This window comes from Caenorhabditis remanei, chromosome III (genome assembly GCF_010183535.1).
Source record: "Caenorhabditis remanei strain PX506 chromosome III, whole genome shotgun sequence".
Lineage (NCBI taxonomy): Eukaryota > Metazoa > Nematoda > Chromadorea > Rhabditida > Rhabditidae > Caenorhabditis > Caenorhabditis remanei.
Window position 1 is genome coordinate 7154367 of NC_071330.1, and position 19682 is coordinate 7174048.

Below are 19682 nucleotides of genomic sequence, written 5' to 3' on the forward strand. Positions count from 1 at the left end.
ATGTGTAGTTAGATAGGTCAAAATTTGTACATAAACATGTTGGGATCCATGATCCGAAAGTCCGAAAGTTCTTCACCAGAACCAGTTCTTCTGACTTCTCCTAGTCTTGCGAAAAGACTCCGCTAATTCGATTTTGTGCTTCTCTTGACATTGCTCGACGCAAAGCAGTCAATACGGTTGAGTTCGGTGCCTGCGGGCTGTGATGCTTCTTGATTTGTCTCTGATTTTTTAATGCTGTATGAACATTGAACTGTGTGGGCGTTTTCGATGCTTGAACAGCTGCTTTCATTTCGATAGAAGTGGGCGGAGCCAGCAGTGATGTCTTCGCCATGCGATGCTCTTTGTGCTGCTTTTTCGGAGGCTGGAAAAAGAAAATTGTAAAGTTGTAAACTTTGGTGTAGTGGCTGGAAACACTCCGTTTTCATCAAAAACTATTTTAAGAATGATATTTTCGGAGATCAAAAAACATACCGTATGCAAGGAGCTTGCTGATGAACCAACGCCCTCATCAGCACTTCCAGGTTGATTACAAACAGAAACTGTAGTTGGATGGCTTCTCTCTTCTTCAGTTTCTGATTGCTCTCCAAGTGTTTCACTATGATGATCTGGAAATATGAAATGTATTTATGACCTTTAATAATATGAACGAACCATCTGACTTGTCCATTTTCTCAGTTGTTTTCTTCTGGTTCTTGTTCTTTGTCAATAGTTCCCAGGATAAAGATGGCTGTTTCATCCATGGGTGATTCAGAATTGCTTCTAGAGAGCATCTTTGGAAGGGATCGAATGTCAGACACTTGCTAATAAGGTCTTTGACTTCTGCACTGACGGGAACAAAGAATGGAAGTGGACCCAGAAGATGGGCGGTGCAAATGTCCTTCTCATTTCGGAATGGTAGTCGACCATTGAGTGAGTTATACAGTAGTACACCCAATGACCAGACAGCGGCTTCTCGTCCAAGATAGAGAGAATGTAGGAACCATTCCGGAGGACAATAGAGTCTTGTTCCTTGGAAATCTGAATATTGACTTCTTCGGAGTACGGTAGCAGCACCAAAATCGATGAGTTTTGTTGATCCAGTTACCAGATCAATGACTACATTTTCGTCCTAAACACAATTCTTTGAATGCCTTTCTCAAATTACTCAAATTACCTTCAAGTCTCTATGAAGAACTCGATTTTGAACGCATTCATGGACTGTCACTGCAATTTGTCGAAACAAGAAACGCGCCATCTCTTCGCTAATTTTTCCTTGTCCTTTGATGAAATCAAACATATCGATACAGGGATAAGGACGTTCCATCACAATTAGGAAGCCCTCTGGGATACTGTACCAATCCAGAAGACGAATTACTCCACGAATTTTCGAACATTTGGCAAGCATACAGATTTCCATTGGGACTTGTTCTCCGTTTATCTGCAAGAAGAAGGAATTGAAGAGGCTAGACTGAGAAGAGGACAGACTGGATACAGTAGTCCTGTCTGAATTCAACAACTCACTCTTGCCCATTCCTTGACATTACTTCTTTCGATGAATTTGACAGCTACCAAAGTGTTGTCGCATGTTCTGACTGCTCTGTAGACTACTCCGAATCCTCCTCTTCCCAATTCGGCCTTCAACTTATAATTCTTCTTGAATTTTGAGAAGCCACGACTCGACTCTCCATTCAATAAAAGTTTCAAATTGAAGAATTGAAGTGAGGCCAACTTCTTCATTTTCTTTGCAAGAACTGGAAGAGTCATTGGTGTATTGTTGGTACCGGATGCACCGGGAGACGAATGTGTTGGTTGTCGCGTAATTTTGAACTGAAAAGAAACAGGACGTTTGGTTGACTTCGGAATGTTTATATAGTAACAAAGAAAGAATTCAGAGAGTTGGAAAACAATAAAGATAAGAGAGAAATCGGAGCAATACGTATGAAGACCAACGGAAATTACGTAGGAAGAAGCAGAAGGAGAAGAAGAAAAAGAAGAGTGCAAACTATAATTGTCTGTCACTTTTTGATTCATTCGACGCGTGCCAGAAGGTGTGCTCAATGATTTTTTTTCTTTGTTTTCTTATCTCGAAAAAAAGTGGGCGTGGTCTGGAATTCCAAAGAGACGACGACATGAAACTCGTTGAGAACACGTGGATGAAAACCAAAACGTTCTCATTGTTAGTAGACAGTCAGTGATCTTTCGGCGTGTATTTGCTATCACTGTCACATATTTATTATGATGCTACATGCCTCCAAAAAAATATTCTGACGTCTAAAGATTGGAAGAGACGGTTTCAGTGGACGAATGACATCAATTAGTTGTTTGGGTACTGTACTAATGATTTCTTGAATATTCGGATTAATGAGATTAAGAATGTCAGAGAACCCACCCACTCTATTTCAAAGAAGAATTGTTACGTACATGACAGAACCTACAAATTTTTGATCGCCAAACTTCTTGGCGGTTGTTCAAAACTTGAGAAAGACGGTGGTCGGGGGTACAATTGTTTTCGATTTTCGGGTACAAGAAGACGTCGATTGTTATCGTCTTCCCCCCGCACACGCAAATGCAATTCAGTGAACCCATTGACTGTACCACGTGCCATTCTGTAGGGAACAAGACAATTCGAACAAAAATGTGATGGAATGACTCGCGGTTTCGTTTTCGGGCGGTACCCCAATTTATGTGTTGTCATGGTGTTCGATACCTTTAACAAAGGTTTCTTCAAAAAGTTCGAGAATCAGAGAGGATTCTGATTGAGGTGGAAGAGGGATACGGTAGTAATAAAGATTCCTACGAAGTATTGCGTACAAGTTTCAACATAACCCGACCAGTCTTAGTCATTAGAGAAAGTCTCGAAATGTTTCTAGCAAGTCTCCTATGATGAAGCTTAAAAACTCACAAAAAGGCACGTCAGTTTCAATGTCTAATTCAGTTTCCAGGAGGAATTGTGAGAGTTTATTGAAAAGTGAACGTAAATAGAATGATGATAGTTTTGAAACGTCGAACTACAACTGGTAGTTTTGTGAAATAGGCTTCTTCTAGGCAGAAAGTAAAACAAAAACCAGATTTGTGGTGGTGAAAAGGAGGTTGTGTTTAACTTTTCATCACTTGGGCAAACAGGAGACCAAACACTTTTTCCTAGAAATACTAAAACCATAGAAAACAAGTTTAAATTCGATGAATCGGTAATTTTAATTGCAATTTTAGAAATTAATCACTGCTCTGAGTGAGCGACGAGTTTCATTTTCTGAAAAGGTAACTTCTAGTTTCTAGTTTTGATCGATGATCTGCAGATAGGTAGATACTCTAATATCTAGGTTATCAGTGTCACTAATTCATTGAATTAACAAAAGAATGCCGACAAAGAGATTCAGAAGACGTTGATGTTATTACACAGTTATAGAAGAGGTCAAAGTTGAATTACGTCACGAGAGAAGAAGAAGCAGATGAAGGAAGAAAAAGAAGGAGAAGGAGAAGCTTAAACAGGACATGAGAATAACATTCATATTAGTAGAGAGAAAAAAGACTTGACTATCACTAACGACTTCTCCTCTATCGTCGGCCCTAAGTTTTATTAGTCATCCCAAGAATGTGAATTAGTTGAGTGACGAGATGTCTTTGGCCAAAAAATGGGAATGAAATTTGATATGGAAAAGACAGGAAATCTGTCTAATTTCTCCAGCTGACTCTTTTTGCAAAAAAGTTCCAATTTCAGTAAACAAGATGTCTACTTGGAAAGCAAATCGGAAGTTTCAGACAGAAAACATGTTTCTTTTGGAAGAGATGGAGATGGAAAGGACGCTTTAATGGTATCATTATTAAGCGATAATGGGCATTTTAATTGAATCATTTCGCAACTTTAAAGACCAGAGATTCGAAATTTAAGACTAGGATTACGATATATGAATGTCAGAGTGTAATTATTAATTGGAAAGAAGCAGGAGACTTCGAAATAATTGAATAGCATAAGTCCAAGAAGTCCCCCTTTTGAACTGTATACCTGACTTTCGATACTTTCAGGCTCAATGTCTTATCAATTGATAAAAGAAGACTGATAGAAGTCAATCTGAAATCGTGGAATCAAGAGAAAATAGGGAACTTATTTTATAGTGATAAAGACAAATTTCACTGATAAGATAACGAAATGAATTAAGCATACGATCAAAAGTTTCAACCATTCGGAGCACATTTCGCTAAAGATCAAAATCGGAGAAATTTGAGAGAAGCGTAGGCGACGGAGACAACTGATAACTGATTTACGGGGGTTGAAATCTAAGAGAGAAATGGGAAGATTCTGATCTGAAACTGCAACAAAAATCAAATGCGGAGGAGTTATAAGGGGAATGAAAATTATAAATAGTAGACGGGCTGGAGGCATTTTTAGGTTTAATCAGAATTTTTTTGAACAAAATGAAAAATATATTCGCAATCAGAAAAAAAGCTGATGCATTGATATAAGTTAGAAGAAAGACAGAATCTGTATTGAAATATAATTGTTATTTCACATCTAGTTGGAACATTTCTGATATTTTAAGACCAAATCTGAAATTAGTTGCGCCCTATTTTAAATGCGGCATTTTTCATTTTTTTTAAACTGATTCAGTAAGAAGATAGGGAAATGAAATATATACTCGCGAAGCTAGAACGTCTCAAGGTTGAAGAACAAAGCTGAATGGAATAAACTCATCAGATAATACTAGTTCAAGAAAAAATTATTCGAACTGAGAATACAATGCCATTGAGGGAATGGTAGTATCCTCACAGCTAAGTACCTGAATCACACCGGAAACACGTCTTCTTACAATGAGGATTTCCACTGCTATTCATCAAAATATACGCCACATGTTCTCTGTTTTGTTTGACTTCAACTCTGCGCCAAACTCAGTTATCATTGATCGGTCAGATAAGAATGATTGTTTTGTGGAGTACAAATAAGCAAAAGAAAAAAGAGAATTGAGAGAACTGAGATATACTCTTTATAAAGACCTATAGGTAAACTGTACTAGAGTACGTCATGCTCATTTTAAAAATACAGTGTTTACAAGTTGAGATAGACTTTGAACTGTTTGATAAGTGACTGATTGGCAGTGTGTATTTTTGAAAAACAAAACAAAAAAGGTTTGATTACACTTTTTTGCAGTGTTATTTTAGATAACTGTAAAGTGTTTTAGAAATCAAAATGCACAAGTTTTGGGACTAAAAATGATATCGAAAACTGGGTTCTGGCACTTTTAAAGATCTAGACTGTTTCAATGGTTTACTTCATTATTTCGAACGGATGAACGGGATTACACGGGTTGTTTTGAGTTCAAAGATTCAAACTTTTTGGGAAACGAAAAGGTGTCACGTAGTCTAGGGGCATTGAGTAGCACAGAGAATGATCGAATCAGATATAGTCAGGTGGTGGAAAGACTACAGTACTCTAACGTTCCTTTCGGGTGTACTCCAGAGAAAAAAGAACGCAGAAGTTGGTGAAAATGAAATATCGTGAGAAGGTGCCATTCGTGAGTTCATTTGTCAAAAAGCATAATGTCGACTATAGAGAACTTCAGGTTCTTACAAAAAGTTATGAAATGCCAGAGATCTGAAACTGCAGCAATTTAATGTAAGAATGATCCACGTGATGGGTTTAGAAAACAGTTGTTTTTGAGTATGGTTTCTATTGAAAACTCTGCAAAAACAAAACAATATCACATGGTGTATGCTGGAAATACATCATCATAATGCAGACATATCAAGATGGACACTGGGAGGTCCATGAAAATTTTGCAGAAATTGTATGATTTTTGATACACAAAAGAAGTCATACTTATGGTACCGTAACCTTCCCAAAGTAGGTCATCTTGAGAAGTTAGGACAAGAATGATGCAAATGGCTCACATGAATTGTTGTTAAAGAGTTTCGCAATTTTACTCCATTTTAACATCCTTTAAATAAAATTTCCGTCGAGGAACATGTTGATAGTTCAGGTATCACTTCAGGACATTTAGAAGAGAAGAAGAAATAAAAAAGGTCATAAAAAGAATCGAAGAATGTGTGACATTGACATGAACGTTCTTGAATTTATGTTTGATGAGAAAAAAGTGAAAAAAAAGAATTTAGAAAGCAAAAGCTGAGGGTTGGGAAAGATAGAAATCGAAATTTCGAATCTGAAATTTCGAAAAAAGGGTAAGTTGTAGTAGTAAGCTTCTGCCTTCTTGTAGTGAGAGTAATTGTTTGTGAAACGGAAAAAGAAGGAGGAGGTGACACACTGTTTATACATTTTCTCTACATTTGCATTACACAAAACGATTCTCACTCGATTCAATCACTCTATTCACTTTTCAGCCATTTGCCTTCTCCGTCTTCTTCTCCAACGTCTTCTTTTCTTTTTTTTTCTCACAGCGGGACGTTTCACTTACATGAAACAAATGCTGATATTTACTGATAACGAGTTGAGAAGAATAGAATGCATGGAAAAAACAAAAACAATTGATGACTGAATGACTGATTTTGGGAAGGGCTGCAATTTGCAGAAATCGAAATTTTATGTTCTGGAACGAAGTGAATTGGGAGTTCGAATTTAGTTTTTTTTTTCGAAAATTCCAGTCTGTATCAAAAAAGGGATGTGACCAGGATTCATCTCACTTTGGATTTTGGCTCCGCCCATCAGAAAGAACTCCCAAATTTCGAAAAACCTAGATTTCATGAAAGCTGTACTCTTGTTTCTCAAAGTACATTGGCCTGAAGTTGATCTACTGAAACTGATTTGTTAGATAAGGACTAGAAAAGAAGATAGAGAGAAAAGAGAAAGAGGATAATGATTAGTATAGGGGGAATATGGAGAGAGAGAGAACGGGTTACACGGCGACGTAAAAGAAGACGACACGCGACGACGACGTCGACGATATGGAGATGGTGAAAACGGACGAAGGAGGATTCTTCTTTCATTTTCATGTAGATAATTTTGAAAAGAGACAAGCAAATTAATGAGTGCGCGTGCGCAAAGGTGACAGGGCAGAAGGCGGGAAAAATGAGAAGATACAGAAAAAAGGAACTCTTTTTCTCTTTCTCTTTCGAGCACAAACACTCTTTTTTGACAAGCAGCGGGAGCGCAGTTGGAATAGAGGTGAAGTGCGTGAAAAACGTGAACGAAAAACCGGTTAAGAATTGAAGAAAAGGGGAGAAAAAGAGCCTACCAGTGAGCAATAATCAACAAAACATATGCTTGTTAAACAGCTTTCCGAGTGTCAAACTGGCATGATAATCGGATCCACTCGGGATGATTATGAGAGTGAAGAAGAGTTCAGTTTTCAAGACACACAAAAACACAGTACGGATTGTTTATCTGTCTCGAGAAAGAGGAACACGAAGAGAGGAAAGAGAGGGTAAGGATAAATGAGAAACCAGTTATATATCACCGAGGAACACTGGAAATGAGAGGTTAACCAAAGGTTTTATGACAGTACGACACTTCACACAAGTCTGTTTTTCTGGTCGTTTTTTCTCGGATTTATGGAAAAGCTCTAGTTTTTCTGAAGTGGTTTTACATTCCTGAGACTCAAAATATGTGATGGTGAACTGATAATTGAATTGAATTACATATTCATGAATCTACTTATTAGGGTCAACACATGAGCTACAAAATTCAAATCAGAAAATTGGTTCAAAGTTGCTTCTAAAGATCTACCAAAATATTTTTGAAACATTGAAGTCTATTGAATTTTTCTAGTTGGCGCTTCTAAAAGTTTTTGTCAAGTTTTAATTTTCAACATTCCATCTGCCTTCTCTTACTCAAATTCTATCAGCCACAGGGATAGAATAGAATATCGAGTGGTTATCAATGCATGCAACTTTTAGAGATCACATCCATTAATCATCTCTTTGTCTCATTTCTCTCCACAGGTTTTATGTTTTATGATTGTATTTCAATGCGCGATTTTCAAAAGATATTATCATTCATAGATGATCTTTGCAAGGATCTTACATTCATATTCTTATCAAATGAGTCATTAAGACGGCTCGTCTTCAGAATCAGATTTTTGAATAATTCTTTTCAATAATAACATGCAAAAGCTTCATTAAAAGAGAGACCAATGGAAAAACCAGTAGTGTGGACGGACACTGAGGGTTAACAACAGCATCTTTTGCAAGAAAAAAAGAAGAAAAAGCATGAATACAGTGATTCTATGACACCGTCCTTCTTCTCACAAAAGAATTGTGATTGAAGGTCAAGTGACACTAAAGACGTAAAATTTCAATCGTTGAAGTCTTATAGATTGTATTGCTTTGCTGCTTTTATTCAATCGAATAACTCATTCCATTCAGAATCGCTTGTTGTAATTTCGATTTCAAATTCTGTTTGGTGTTATAAGAAGGAAGTTGAAGTCGATTGAAGCAGGTGTGAGCTCTGAAAATATCTTTCAAACTGCTTTCTGAAGATTTACAGTACCTAGGTAATGACGTGGCATCTCCCCACTTCTCGATACAGAATTTACTGATCTCATCATTTCCACGTAGCGCTGAGAATCCTTCGAAAGGAACTGAAGAACTGCCGGTGACAAACTAGAAAGAGGAGAAGAAGGAAATAGATCAAAAAGTCTTTGAAAATTGTTCTCTCTCACCAGAAGCAAATCAAATCTCTCTTGATTGGTCATTGTCTCTATCACTTCCCAAAACCATTCGATCACAATGTGACAGTCCGAGTATCCTCCCTGCAATAAATCAAACACTTTTCGTGACGACAGAGGTGTCGATCTCAAAAGATTAGAGAAAAAGAATAAGACGAAGAACGAGGAAGAATTCTCACGGTGACTTGTAATGGTCACGGAGGAGAAATAAATGGAGTTTGTGTATTCTGCGAACCTTGTAAATTGTGTTAATTCTCCAATCATTCAGATCTAATTCCAGTGATCCACTGAGTATTCTTTTCAGTTCGGAGGCATGTAACGAACTCAAAAGATCCACTGTCAGAATCTGAAAATACTATTTTTTTTTATTCTGCCTCTTTCAGTGTAATAAAACCTGATTAAATGCTTCCAAAAGAATATTCAATGGTTTTTCAATCCCACGGATCGCCTTCTTCTGACACATCAATTCTATGAATTCTGTCTTGTTGGAATTCGTCACATTTCTCGATTCTCCACCGGACAAAAGTTCGAGTTCGGTTAGCTGAAACAACAAAACAATTAGTCATTTTGAATGAGGTCACACACTTTTCCATTGACCATACTACTGTAGACAAAAGACATTTCAAGGCCGTCAACGTCGTTTTCCAGCAGCCAATTCATACTTTTATAGAATTCAGCATCTGATTGTTTGTAGTCCATTAGGTCAATTGACCTGAAAATTTTTTTTCGGAAAGTAAAAAATATGGTCTTCTGATAAACAATAAAAACCAGAATTCTATCTGATAAGGGATGATTAAACTGGTTTACAGATATAACTTTCAATTAAAATTGTACCGAGAAAGTGTTCAACGAACTTACTTTTTCTGAAGGAATTTGTAGAAAATATTGGAGAAGAAAACATCGATATAACATCTATGAACAATTGCTAACGCAAGAACTCTTCCACATAATTTCAGCCATTTTTTCTCTTTTTCAGAATCACATTCACGTGATCTCAATTGCAGATGATAATCAGTTCCTTCGTATTCAAAATATCCGTTGTTTGGATGGAAAACTTCACGAGACAAGAGAATAAAAAATTCTCGTGATAGACCACCATAGTCGAGACTGTAAAGATCATAAATTTTCTTGTATCTAGTAGATATTGAGAATCACAAGATGTTCTCGGTGTCGATCTTCGATTTAGGATCATTCAGGTGCGAAAGGGGAAATCGAAAAGCAGAAGTCATTTTCAAGAGAGCTTTGACAAATCAGGGTTTGTCATAGAAGATGAATACGGACTTCTACAAGAAATCTTTTCGAACAAAAAAATAAACTCACGCGAGTTCTCCTTCGAAACGAATATGCAACCGTGACTTCTTAAGAACGAAAGGATCAACATTCAAAATAACCCGGAATGCATCTTCCAATAGTCGATCTCTAGAAACTTTCCAACAGAGTCTACTTGGTCCTTTTCCCAGCTTTTCTTTTTTTATCTCTTCATAGAACAGTTTGATTTTATCCCCTTCTTCCGTTTGTTTCAACTTTTCATTATTAGCATCAAGCATACTCAGTGCCAGAGTTATATCCAAATCATTTGCAAGACTTGCCACTGCCAATCCACCAAATCTTTCTATTAACATCAACTTTTTGCTGATTCTCTCTGAAATTAAAACTAGCTGTTTTATTCAAATAAGTTCTGATTCACCTGCAATTTGCGGAAAATTATCCTGAGCAATTTTCCGCAAATCTTCGCATTTGCTGATCAATGCGTGATCTATTTTGTTCTTGAATTGATTTGAACTTCTACTTGGAACACTTCGACCTCTTCTTGATGTTTTTGTTTCAAATCTTCTGATTCTTGGATCAAAATAACTAGTTTCTTTGATCGAATGATTCAGAAAAACAGTTCGATTATTCATTGTGATACACTCCCATCCAGATGGCAATGGTTGAGTTATATCAGCAAATGAGTTGGCGAATCGAACGAAGATTGGTTGGTTTTCAAATCTGAATGGGGCTGGAAATAATCTTGAAAACTTAAAAAATAACTCACTTTGAAGGAGGGTCTGAATCTTTCTGAATCCTATGAACTGCATGTCGAACTACAGAGCATTCATTGTAAATTTTCATAGCGTCTTGATTCTCATAAAGGGCAGTTTTGAATTCATCCCGTTGGAAAAATTGAATCAAATCACTTTTTGGATCTCCAGCTGATCGCACAGTTATTGTTCTTCGAGGTGTTATGAAACTGAAAACATCAGTTTGAATGCTTAAAATAGATTATATCTTCTACCTATTTCTAGGAGAAGCTGAATTATCCCCAAACGATTGACGTATTGGAGCTCTCGGTTCAATGTGATTGTTATTCAAAACATCCTGAATATGTACTGAATATTATTGAGCATTTTTTGAAACAGCTCACCGGTTTCGTCCATCTTGTTTCTTTCGTGACGTGATTCACATAAAACTTTCTTCTCTTTGTATCCACATATGTTTTCCATTGGGATTCAGAAGGTGGTTGACTTGAAGATGCGATCTCCATTATATTCAATACTTTTTGGCCTGAAGATTAAGAGTTTTTTTAATGCGATCGTATATGTGAACTTTCCAAATATGCTAGTCAGTCATGATACACATTTGAAAAAAATAATTGAAATTTCAGACTCTGGTATGCACTTAAGACTCATCACATTTGTACTTTTATTTGAATGAACTTCTCTAATTACAGAACTTTTCAGAAGAGTACACATTCTCTCCTCCCTTTTTTCTCTTGTTCTAATTATCAATAAAAAAAACTCACTTGATTTCGGTTCAATGCTGAAAACTACGTCTACGATGTGGTTGTGAGAGAAACTTTTTGATTGGATATAGTTGTCCTGGAGTCTGCAAATTGAAAAAACGACCTCATTAAACGGGAAAAAATGAGAAAAGAAGAAAATTTGGTGCCCAGAATGAGGACATTGAACATGCTCAAAGTGGAAAAACGACTCGGTCCAACTGGTCTCAAGGGACAATATCTGAGGCTATGAATCTTGACATTTCACAGATGTAAAATGGAGCTGAGATGGACAGAGAATAGAGTTTGAAAAGGAGAAAGGGAAGGATTGGGGGGAGACAATTTGAGTGTAATGTGACACTCTTATCTCGGAAATATTCGAAAACAGAATTAGAAAAAGTTACAGAGTTGTCTTTTGTTGTTTTTTGATTTTGTTGTTTTTCGATTAAATAAGCATTCGAAATATGCATTTTACACTAGTTTCCGCAAGGAGGAATGATCATGGGTCGAGGTTCCTGATTCATTTTATTTTAATTCGATAAGGACAGCTCCGTTTTTCATTAATCAAATCGAAATACAAAGAGCTTCCAAAATTCACGTGGAATCCATTTGTTTTCTCGAAGAATTTCAGAGATTAACAATTGAAATCATAAGCTCAGCGAGAAAAGCAAGGAACATCATCAATATCAGAGTTCAATCGGAAAAAATATTAATTCGGCTCAACGTTTTAGTGGGAAATCTAGTTGAAATCAAGTTATGTTACAGTTTCCAGCACTTGTAAGGTTGAAGACTGACGCTCTGAAGACATTTTCAAGTTTTTCAAGTAATTGAAATGAGCCAAGCCAGACTCAACGTTCTGTCCATATTGTTATTAAGGTAATTAAAAAACCCCACGACTTCAGCAATTCAAGAATACTTCCTCCCTGACTGAAACTCTATTAATTCGTAGGCCACTGCTTTGTTAGTAGAAAGGTCTTTAACTCTAGATCAAAAACTTCATGAGATAAAACTTACTGATTCGAGGAAATAAAATGATCAAAGTTATCCATTTCAACTTCTTCAACTAATGAAATATGAAGATCGTCCACTTCGAAATTGAAATCAAATCTACTTTGATTCGAACTGAAACTGGCATTTTTTTTCGAATAACTTTTCTTTTTTGGAATTTCGACTCTTCCATCACTTGTATTCAAATAAACACAAATATTGTCTGGCTTTTTTAGTTCTGAAAACTTTTCAACTTTTAAACTATTTTTGTCTTCCCGTTAATACCATGAATAACGAGTGAAGCTGATCTACATATTTCAACATTCTCTGATTTTGCCAACATTCTTCCAGTCATTCCATCAATAAGTCCAAAATAAACTTCAGAAGCATTCAATAGATTCTTCGTTGTCAATGTAAAAACTACTGGAGAAATATGTTGACGAAGTGATTTTTGATCCAAATAAAATGAGGAATCATCTGAAATTATAATATTGTCGAGACGGTTGGAAAAAGAACTTACTATTATCAAAAAGACCAATCCAATCAAGACAGTTTTCTGGTTTTTCAAATTTCCACCAAACTTTTATTATCTGAAAATTAGGTTGTCGAATACATTCCGAAACTTGAATTACTGTGTGTGTAAAACATTAGTAAGATTTGGAACACTTGCAGATTAGTAAAAAGTAAGAAGATGTTTTAAGATTACCTCATTCTTGTTTCCAAACGGAAAAACAGCTCTTTTTGATACAAATACTCCAACTTCAGAACTGGATGGTTTATCAATATCAACGTCTTTTCTTATTAACGTGATCATCTGAAAATGGGAAAAAAAATCAAGTCGAGAACTGGAGAAAAGCGGAAAATAAAAGGAAAAGTCATGCCGATGTAAACCAATAAATCTTTGCGTTTTGATGAGCATCGAATGTTAAATGGCTCGGAAAATTTGAGAGTCACAACAGCCAAATAAAGGCGGCGCATTCTTTTGAACCAAAAAAGGAAAGAGTCCGGCGACCGGAAACGGTGGCCCCCATCCCAAAGTCAGGGGGACAAGACGCTCGATTTCTTCTTGAAAGAAATCACAAAAAAAGGATTAAGAAGGGCGCAGAAAGCATTTCTCTCCCAATTCGTAGAAGAAAGAAGACGGTCCCCTGGGGTCGATCAATTTGGAATTTCTAAAAACGTCGCCCTCCTATTCTCCGAGAAGGGACAAATAGCAAATAGATGTGTTTTTGCGAGTTGAAACTATCACAAATTATTTATTAAGAGGCTTTCGTAAAGTTACTTTTCCTTCTTTTTTGAGGCGATACGGCTTCCAGAAAGTCTTCTAATGTCTTCATCGTGTCTTCTCTTTTTTAGGGATACAGTCTGTGAATTTATATTTCTAACCTAGATTATCAATGAACCGCATATTTAGAGTTTGTATTATCCTTGAGTGTTGCCTGAATCTTACGATGTTCTGTTTCAGTCATCTAATTAATCAGGAGAGCTTCCGTACTATTTTCCTAATCAGATGACTTTTCATGAGAAAGTTCGCCACGCCTTTACCATTTGACAAGATTTTATCATCCATATAACAATGGGCCAGCACAAACAAAAAACAAAAAAACAATTTAGCTATAACATAAAAAACAGAACAATGCAACAAAAACAAGAGTGGGGATAGTTGACAAAAAGGGAAGGTGAATAATCAACAGGTGATAGAGGTTCTTTACTTGAATTAGATCACCTAATTTAAACTTCGTTAGGTTGTCCTCTCAAACGACGAAGCTCAAACCTTTCTAGTTCCATTTGAACCATCTGTCTCAACGGAAACACTTCATCACGCGGACCGATCTGGTTTTGGAACTGGAACCCAGCATGTTCTACCTCATTTGCAACAATACCGTTTCCATTCAAAAAAATTCCAACTGCCTCGCGTCGTCTTTCTGGAAGGAACATTTCTAACTGAGGAGTGATTGGTCCATCATTCTTGACATGAAAGAAGAAAGTGTTTCTATAAATGGAAATCGTAGCCGCGCCGGCGTTGTTGGCTCGTGAAACCTTCTTCGAATCGAGTGGGAAAATGAATGGAATTACTTGTGAAGTTTCGAACTTGCGATATATACTTGAGCTGCAAAACAATAGTAAAAATCAAACAGAAACTGCTTTTCCGTGTTACCATCTCGAATTTTGCAAATGGTAGTCGTCTCTTTGTACTTGCAGGTCTGCCAAAATACTTTCTTTGCTGAGATTTCTTCCTTGAACTTGAACTTCGATCCACTCCAATTTATCAGATGTGGAATTGAGCCATTGTTTGATGAACAAGTTAATATCCTCATCGGTTAAAGAAGTGTTCATCAGAATTGCCGTTTTGGGATTGAGATTCAGGAAATCTTCACTAGTGATCCATTCGCTTTCACTCATACCAAAATGGTCCAGATCGAGTATCTGTGAAGGATTACAAATCAATAAGGAAGAAAGCCTTGCTCCTAGCTCACCTTGTTGAATCGCTTCGGAGTCGGAAGAAGATCAAAAGTGTCCAACCTTGGAGTCAAAACGTGCTCAGTGACACCAATTCCAAGGAACATGTCTTTTGGAATTAGGTTGGTCAGGATCCAATCAAAATTCATCCCAAAACTCAAAATTGCAACATGATTTGGAACGCTTTGATAAATAGCTAGTCGTTCGATACTTTTAAACCCAGTGTAATGAGAACAAACTGTTCTGCAATCTTCAATGACTCCCAAATCGATTATCAATTCGCTAATAACCGCATTGGAACAGTTGAATACCGAACAAATATATTTGAGAACAGCGATAAATCCTTGCTCAATATCGAAGTGATCGGTATGTATTCCGTTTTCGCTTTTCATACTGCAAAAAATAAAATGTCTTTCCTTGAATGACTTTAAAATCTTACCACTTGTACAGGAAGCGACCAACTTTGTATTCCCCGGCGTCACTCATTTCGACACCCTCTGGATAACCGAAAGTCCAAAGAAATGTGCTCGTGCCTGAAGCTATTTCAATTGATGGCTGATTCGAGTTGTATGAAATCTTTATCGCTTTGATTGGCTGACTTGTTTCACCCAGAACATTTTTAACATTGGCCGTAGTGTAGGACAATTCAAATCTGAAAGTATTTTACGAATGACAGACAACGAGAACCACCTACACGTCCATCAACGTTAAGTGTTTTAATACTTCTTGCAATCCAACACTGTCCAGTTTATGAAACGGAAACACATCACTTTCGATATTGACCGGCATTTCTGTAATTAATTTGCTAAAATACGAGGTGCTTTTAACAGCGAAAAGAACTGTTTCAAAAAGGGGAGTAAATCTAAAATCGTTCGTAGAGCTCGTTTCAGTTCGAACTCCACGTGACACGTTATAAAATAATTTGCCCCGCAAATTCAGTTTTCACTGATATACGTGTTATCTTCTAATAGTAAGAACTTTATAAAACGTTAAAACGATTTTGAATTTGAATTCAATTGAATAACGTTTTTATCGATAAAAATTCTATTTTTAAAAACTAGAAAAAATACAGTTGTTTTTCTTATGAGAAATTCTAGAAAAGTATTGCCTAAAATAAAAATGTGTTTACTACTAGCCCTTCGTAAATCGGCACGATGTCGCTACGAGACCACTCGTGTGAGAGTACTGTAACTTGGAACAAAATTCTACCTCTTTGTGAAAAACTTTTCACTGAAAATCTGATGAGAATGCGGAAAAAAGGAAATTTCTTGAAACGATAGGAACGAAAAACTTTGAAGCTTGAAAAGTGAATTATTCAGCAAGTATGCGAGACCCCACAAATTCCGAGGAAAAAAACTCCTGGGAAACGAACTCCTGGGAAAAAGGCGGGGCTAAGCGCGCACGCTGATTGGCTAATCAGTTACGAAATCTTGCTAATTAGCATTTTGTAGCCAATCAGCGCGCTTGGCCCCGCCTTTTTCCCAGGAGTTCGTTTCCCAGTATTTTTTTTCCTCGGAATTTGTGGGGTCTCAAGTATGCCAATTAATTAAACATATTATTATTCAGATCCAGGATTGAAAAGCGAAAAATGACAAAGGCTCACAGTATATTTCTAAAAATATCTCTTCATATAATGATTATTCACATGCTATGGTTAATCAATTAATGCCATTTACAACAACAAAAAAATAGAAAAATGATAGGAGATTCAATTTCCTACAGCAGAATTTCAATATAGAATATCATTGCCGCATCTGCTGTTCAATGTGTTGTCTCGCTAGTTCAATGATAGCTGCTTGGTCGAGTTGTATATCTACTATTGGGTTTAGAAGAGCCGCTCTTCGAGCTCGTCGTAAACGATTGAGTTGCGCTCTCAGATCATCAAGTTGTGCTTCAATGGCTTCACGCCTTATTTCCTGTTCAAAGACATCAGCTTCACGATCCCCTCGAAGTTCGTCTAATGCATTGTTGAGATGGTTGTGCCCAGGGAATCGCCATAAAATTCTTTCCATCTCATGGTTCCGTCTATCAAATTCGATTTCCATTCTCTCCAAATCGAGCAAACGAATTCTTTCTTCGATAGCTCGTTCATTCTCAGTTGGTTCTGCTGGTTGTGCAACCGGAGCAAAAATCGGACCGGTATTGCTAACATGGAAAAAGAAGGTGTCATTTGTGATGGCTACTGTAGCAATAAGACCATCAAGACGAGTGATTTGTTCAGTGTCAGCCGGAAGATCAAAATGAATTGGTTTCACACTGTCAGTTCGTCGATAAGGACACGAACTGTAAAATTTTAGATAATCTATCGTTTCACTGAAACTCTGAGTACTCACATTCTCGTGCTTGTTTGTCTGTAAGTTGACTCTCGCATATCCAAGTCTTTACATATTTCTGGTTTCTGGTGTCTTTCCTCATCCAACTTCACTTCTAACCAACATAATTTATTGGAAGTCGACTCAAGCCATTGTTTCATAAATGCATTGAGATCATTATTAGTAAATTGGTGGTTTATTATGATTGCAGTTTCAACATCAAGATTCAGAAGATCTTGAGGTGTAACCCATGCAGCATGAGCTAAGCAAATATGATTCATCTTCAGAATCTATAAAATTTTGGATTAGGAGTATCACAAATATTTGAAAGACTCACTCTATCTAATCGCAAAGGAAACGAACGAATCTCGAAATCTCCTTTTTCATTTTGTATCATTTTGTGATCCATCAAATCAACTCCAATATAAACTTCTTTGATCTCCAAATTTTCCATAATCCACTCGAAGTTTTGAGCAAAGTTCAGTTTGTTCCTCTCAATATCCACACTTTGATGGATTGCCAACCTCTCAACACTCTTGAATTTTGTGAACTGCTCACAGACTGATCTACAGTCTTCAATCACTCCCAAATCAATCGATAGTTCACTGATTACTGAATCAGCACAATTGAAAATAGCGACAAGATATCTGATGACAGCAAGCATTCCATGCTCCGCGTCGAAATGTTCTGTGTGATATCCATGTCGACTTCTTTGGCTATAATTAGTTGAAATTGACTACTATTCATAAAAATAAATTAGTTACCAATTAAATTTGAATTGCTGGATTTTATATTCTCCTTGACCGGTAATTACAATATTTTCTGGGCGGCCAAAAGTCCATAAAAATTCACTGCCTAGTGCTTTCAAATGGATCGACGGATGACGTGATGCGAAGGAAATTCTAATGGATTGAACAGGAACACTTGCATCTTTTAGCGTATTTTTGATATCAGTTGTTGTAAAAGACAGCTCGAATCTATAATGTTTTTGTTGAATTCTTTGAACTTAAAATGTAAGTTACCCAACTTACATATCAATTAACGTAAGATTCCTATATATCTCATTGAGTGAGACATAATCGAGATTGTAGATTGGAAACTCAGTAAGATCAACAGGTTTCTCCATTTTCTATAATAATAAACTTATTGTTTTAGAATTTCGAAAAAAAAATCTATATAAGAAGTACACAAGCATAATGTAGCAAATGTTCTAGGATCTTTGCCAGGGCTATTTTAGAAAATGAAATCTCTTCCATTGCAAATATCCAAAACATCAAATTGAAATCGGTTCAAAAACCATTTCTTATTTTCTGTTGTAGTTTATATTGCTCTTGAAGTTGCGAAAGTCCTCCTGTCAATAAACAAATCTAGAATGCGATTGTATGGGGGTACTGTAGCAAATCCAGTGTTCAAATTGGCTACGGTTTTTAATGGTAATTTAATTAATCGTATTACCTCTAATAGAAGTACATCTGACTTCTTGAAAATTGATAAAGAAAACGAGTTATTACCAGAAATTAGACAAAGTGTTTCCTAAAAAGTGGTTCCCCACCATATTTTCCTTTCCCGGTCTTCTGACATTTTTCTGATTTTTTGCTAGTATTTCATCATTTTACTCACAGAGAAGAACCAGTTAAAAATTTGACTCGTATCCTCTATTCGATCCTATTATACGCGTAATGGAAAAGGAGGCTTGAAAAATAGATAATTTTCAGAAAATCGGTAGCCCTTAGACCTTTAAACGTGTTTTGTTGTCTACGGAAAACTGGAAACGTGGCAAAGCGTACAGTAAAAATTCCCAAGCGGTCAATACCACGAAAGTCAGAAAAAGGCAAGAACGAAGAGCTTCTGAGCTTCTAAACAAAAGTGAGGCTAGCTGAATCGATACTCACCGCCACAACAACCTTTCAACTTCTGCGTCTCTTGCGTCTCTATTTCTCTGTTGGGAACGAATGGGAGCCGTAGATGAAGGGTGATGGAGAAGAAGAAGAAGAATAAGGAGAAGAAGGGAAAGACGAGGGAAAACAATTCAACAGGAAATTATACATAGAGAAGGGGAGAAGGAGTGCCTGAGAGAGATGATACGGTTGGTAGGGAGAATGAAATGATACAATTCGGATAATTGTATAAAAGTAAAAGAGTATGAGCCGGTGTATATTCTTCTACAGGAAGCAATCCTGCATATTTCACATATATTTAGAATCTGTGAACAGGGAAAATCTATTTTTTCAGTGATTCACTTGTATTCTGATTGTTTTCATCTTCTCAAGCGCAGACGAATATCATATCAACATTTCCAATGTGGTATCCAGAAAAGCCTCTTCTCTTTTGATCTCCCTTCCATCTCTTTATTTTTCTTTTGTGCTTTCCATAGGCAGCTTTTTATCACTATGGTAACCAACCGCATGCTCCACTTTTATCGACTTTCCTCATTCATTGTCTCTCTTTGTCTCGACATGATTTAGCTCATGACTTTCAATTGGAGATCAGGTTTCGTTGATCAACTATTTTTGTTTATGATGAAGAGAACCAGATTAGAAACCCATCCACAAACAAGCTTTTCAGAAATACATA

General features: G+C 36.7%; 4 protein-coding genes across 4 annotated transcripts; all 4 read right to left on the minus strand.

Moving 5' to 3' along the window:
* Nucleotides 1-100: 100 nt before the first annotated feature.
* On the minus strand, nucleotides 101-1743 carry GCK72_009666 (uncharacterized protein; the record flags this gene model as incomplete). Its single annotated transcript, XM_003112996.2, has 5 exons — nucleotides 101-361; nucleotides 472-605; nucleotides 652-1108; nucleotides 1154-1417; nucleotides 1501-1743. The coding sequence occupies 5 exons, from the start codon at nucleotides 1741-1743 to the stop codon at nucleotides 101-103; spliced, it is 1359 nt and encodes a 452-aa protein (XP_003113044.2).
* Nucleotides 1744-8259: 6516 nt separating this feature from the next.
* GCK72_009667 (uncharacterized protein) lies at nucleotides 8260-13150 on the minus strand (the record flags this gene model as incomplete). The annotated part of the gene is made up of 17 exons (XM_053727482.1): nucleotides 8260-8371; nucleotides 8414-8526; nucleotides 8586-8675; nucleotides 8827-8937; nucleotides 8986-9132; nucleotides 9177-9303; nucleotides 9450-9698; nucleotides 9912-10233; nucleotides 10279-10580; nucleotides 10627-10821; nucleotides 10867-10949; nucleotides 10996-11135; nucleotides 11374-11456; nucleotides 12364-12574; nucleotides 12622-12813; nucleotides 12857-12926; nucleotides 13043-13150. The coding sequence occupies 17 exons, from the start codon at nucleotides 13148-13150 to the stop codon at nucleotides 8260-8262; spliced, it is 2655 nt and encodes an 884-aa protein (XP_053587059.1).
* Nucleotides 13151-14067: 917 nt separating this feature from the next.
* On the minus strand, nucleotides 14068-15585 carry GCK72_009668 (uncharacterized protein; the record flags this gene model as incomplete). Its single annotated transcript, XM_003113074.2, has 5 exons — nucleotides 14068-14446; nucleotides 14495-14763; nucleotides 14814-15189; nucleotides 15236-15448; nucleotides 15491-15585. 5 exons carry the CDS (start codon nucleotides 15583-15585, stop codon nucleotides 14068-14070), a joined length of 1332 nt encoding a protein of 443 aa, XP_003113122.2.
* Nucleotides 15586-16538: 953 nt separating this feature from the next.
* On the minus strand, nucleotides 16539-18234 carry GCK72_009669 (uncharacterized protein; the record flags this gene model as incomplete). The annotated part of the gene is made up of 5 exons (XM_003112961.2): nucleotides 16539-17079; nucleotides 17130-17398; nucleotides 17446-17824; nucleotides 17873-18085; nucleotides 18140-18234. The coding sequence occupies 5 exons, from the start codon at nucleotides 18232-18234 to the stop codon at nucleotides 16539-16541; spliced, it is 1497 nt and encodes a 498-aa protein (XP_003113009.2).
* Nucleotides 18235-19682: the final 1448 nt, after the last annotated feature.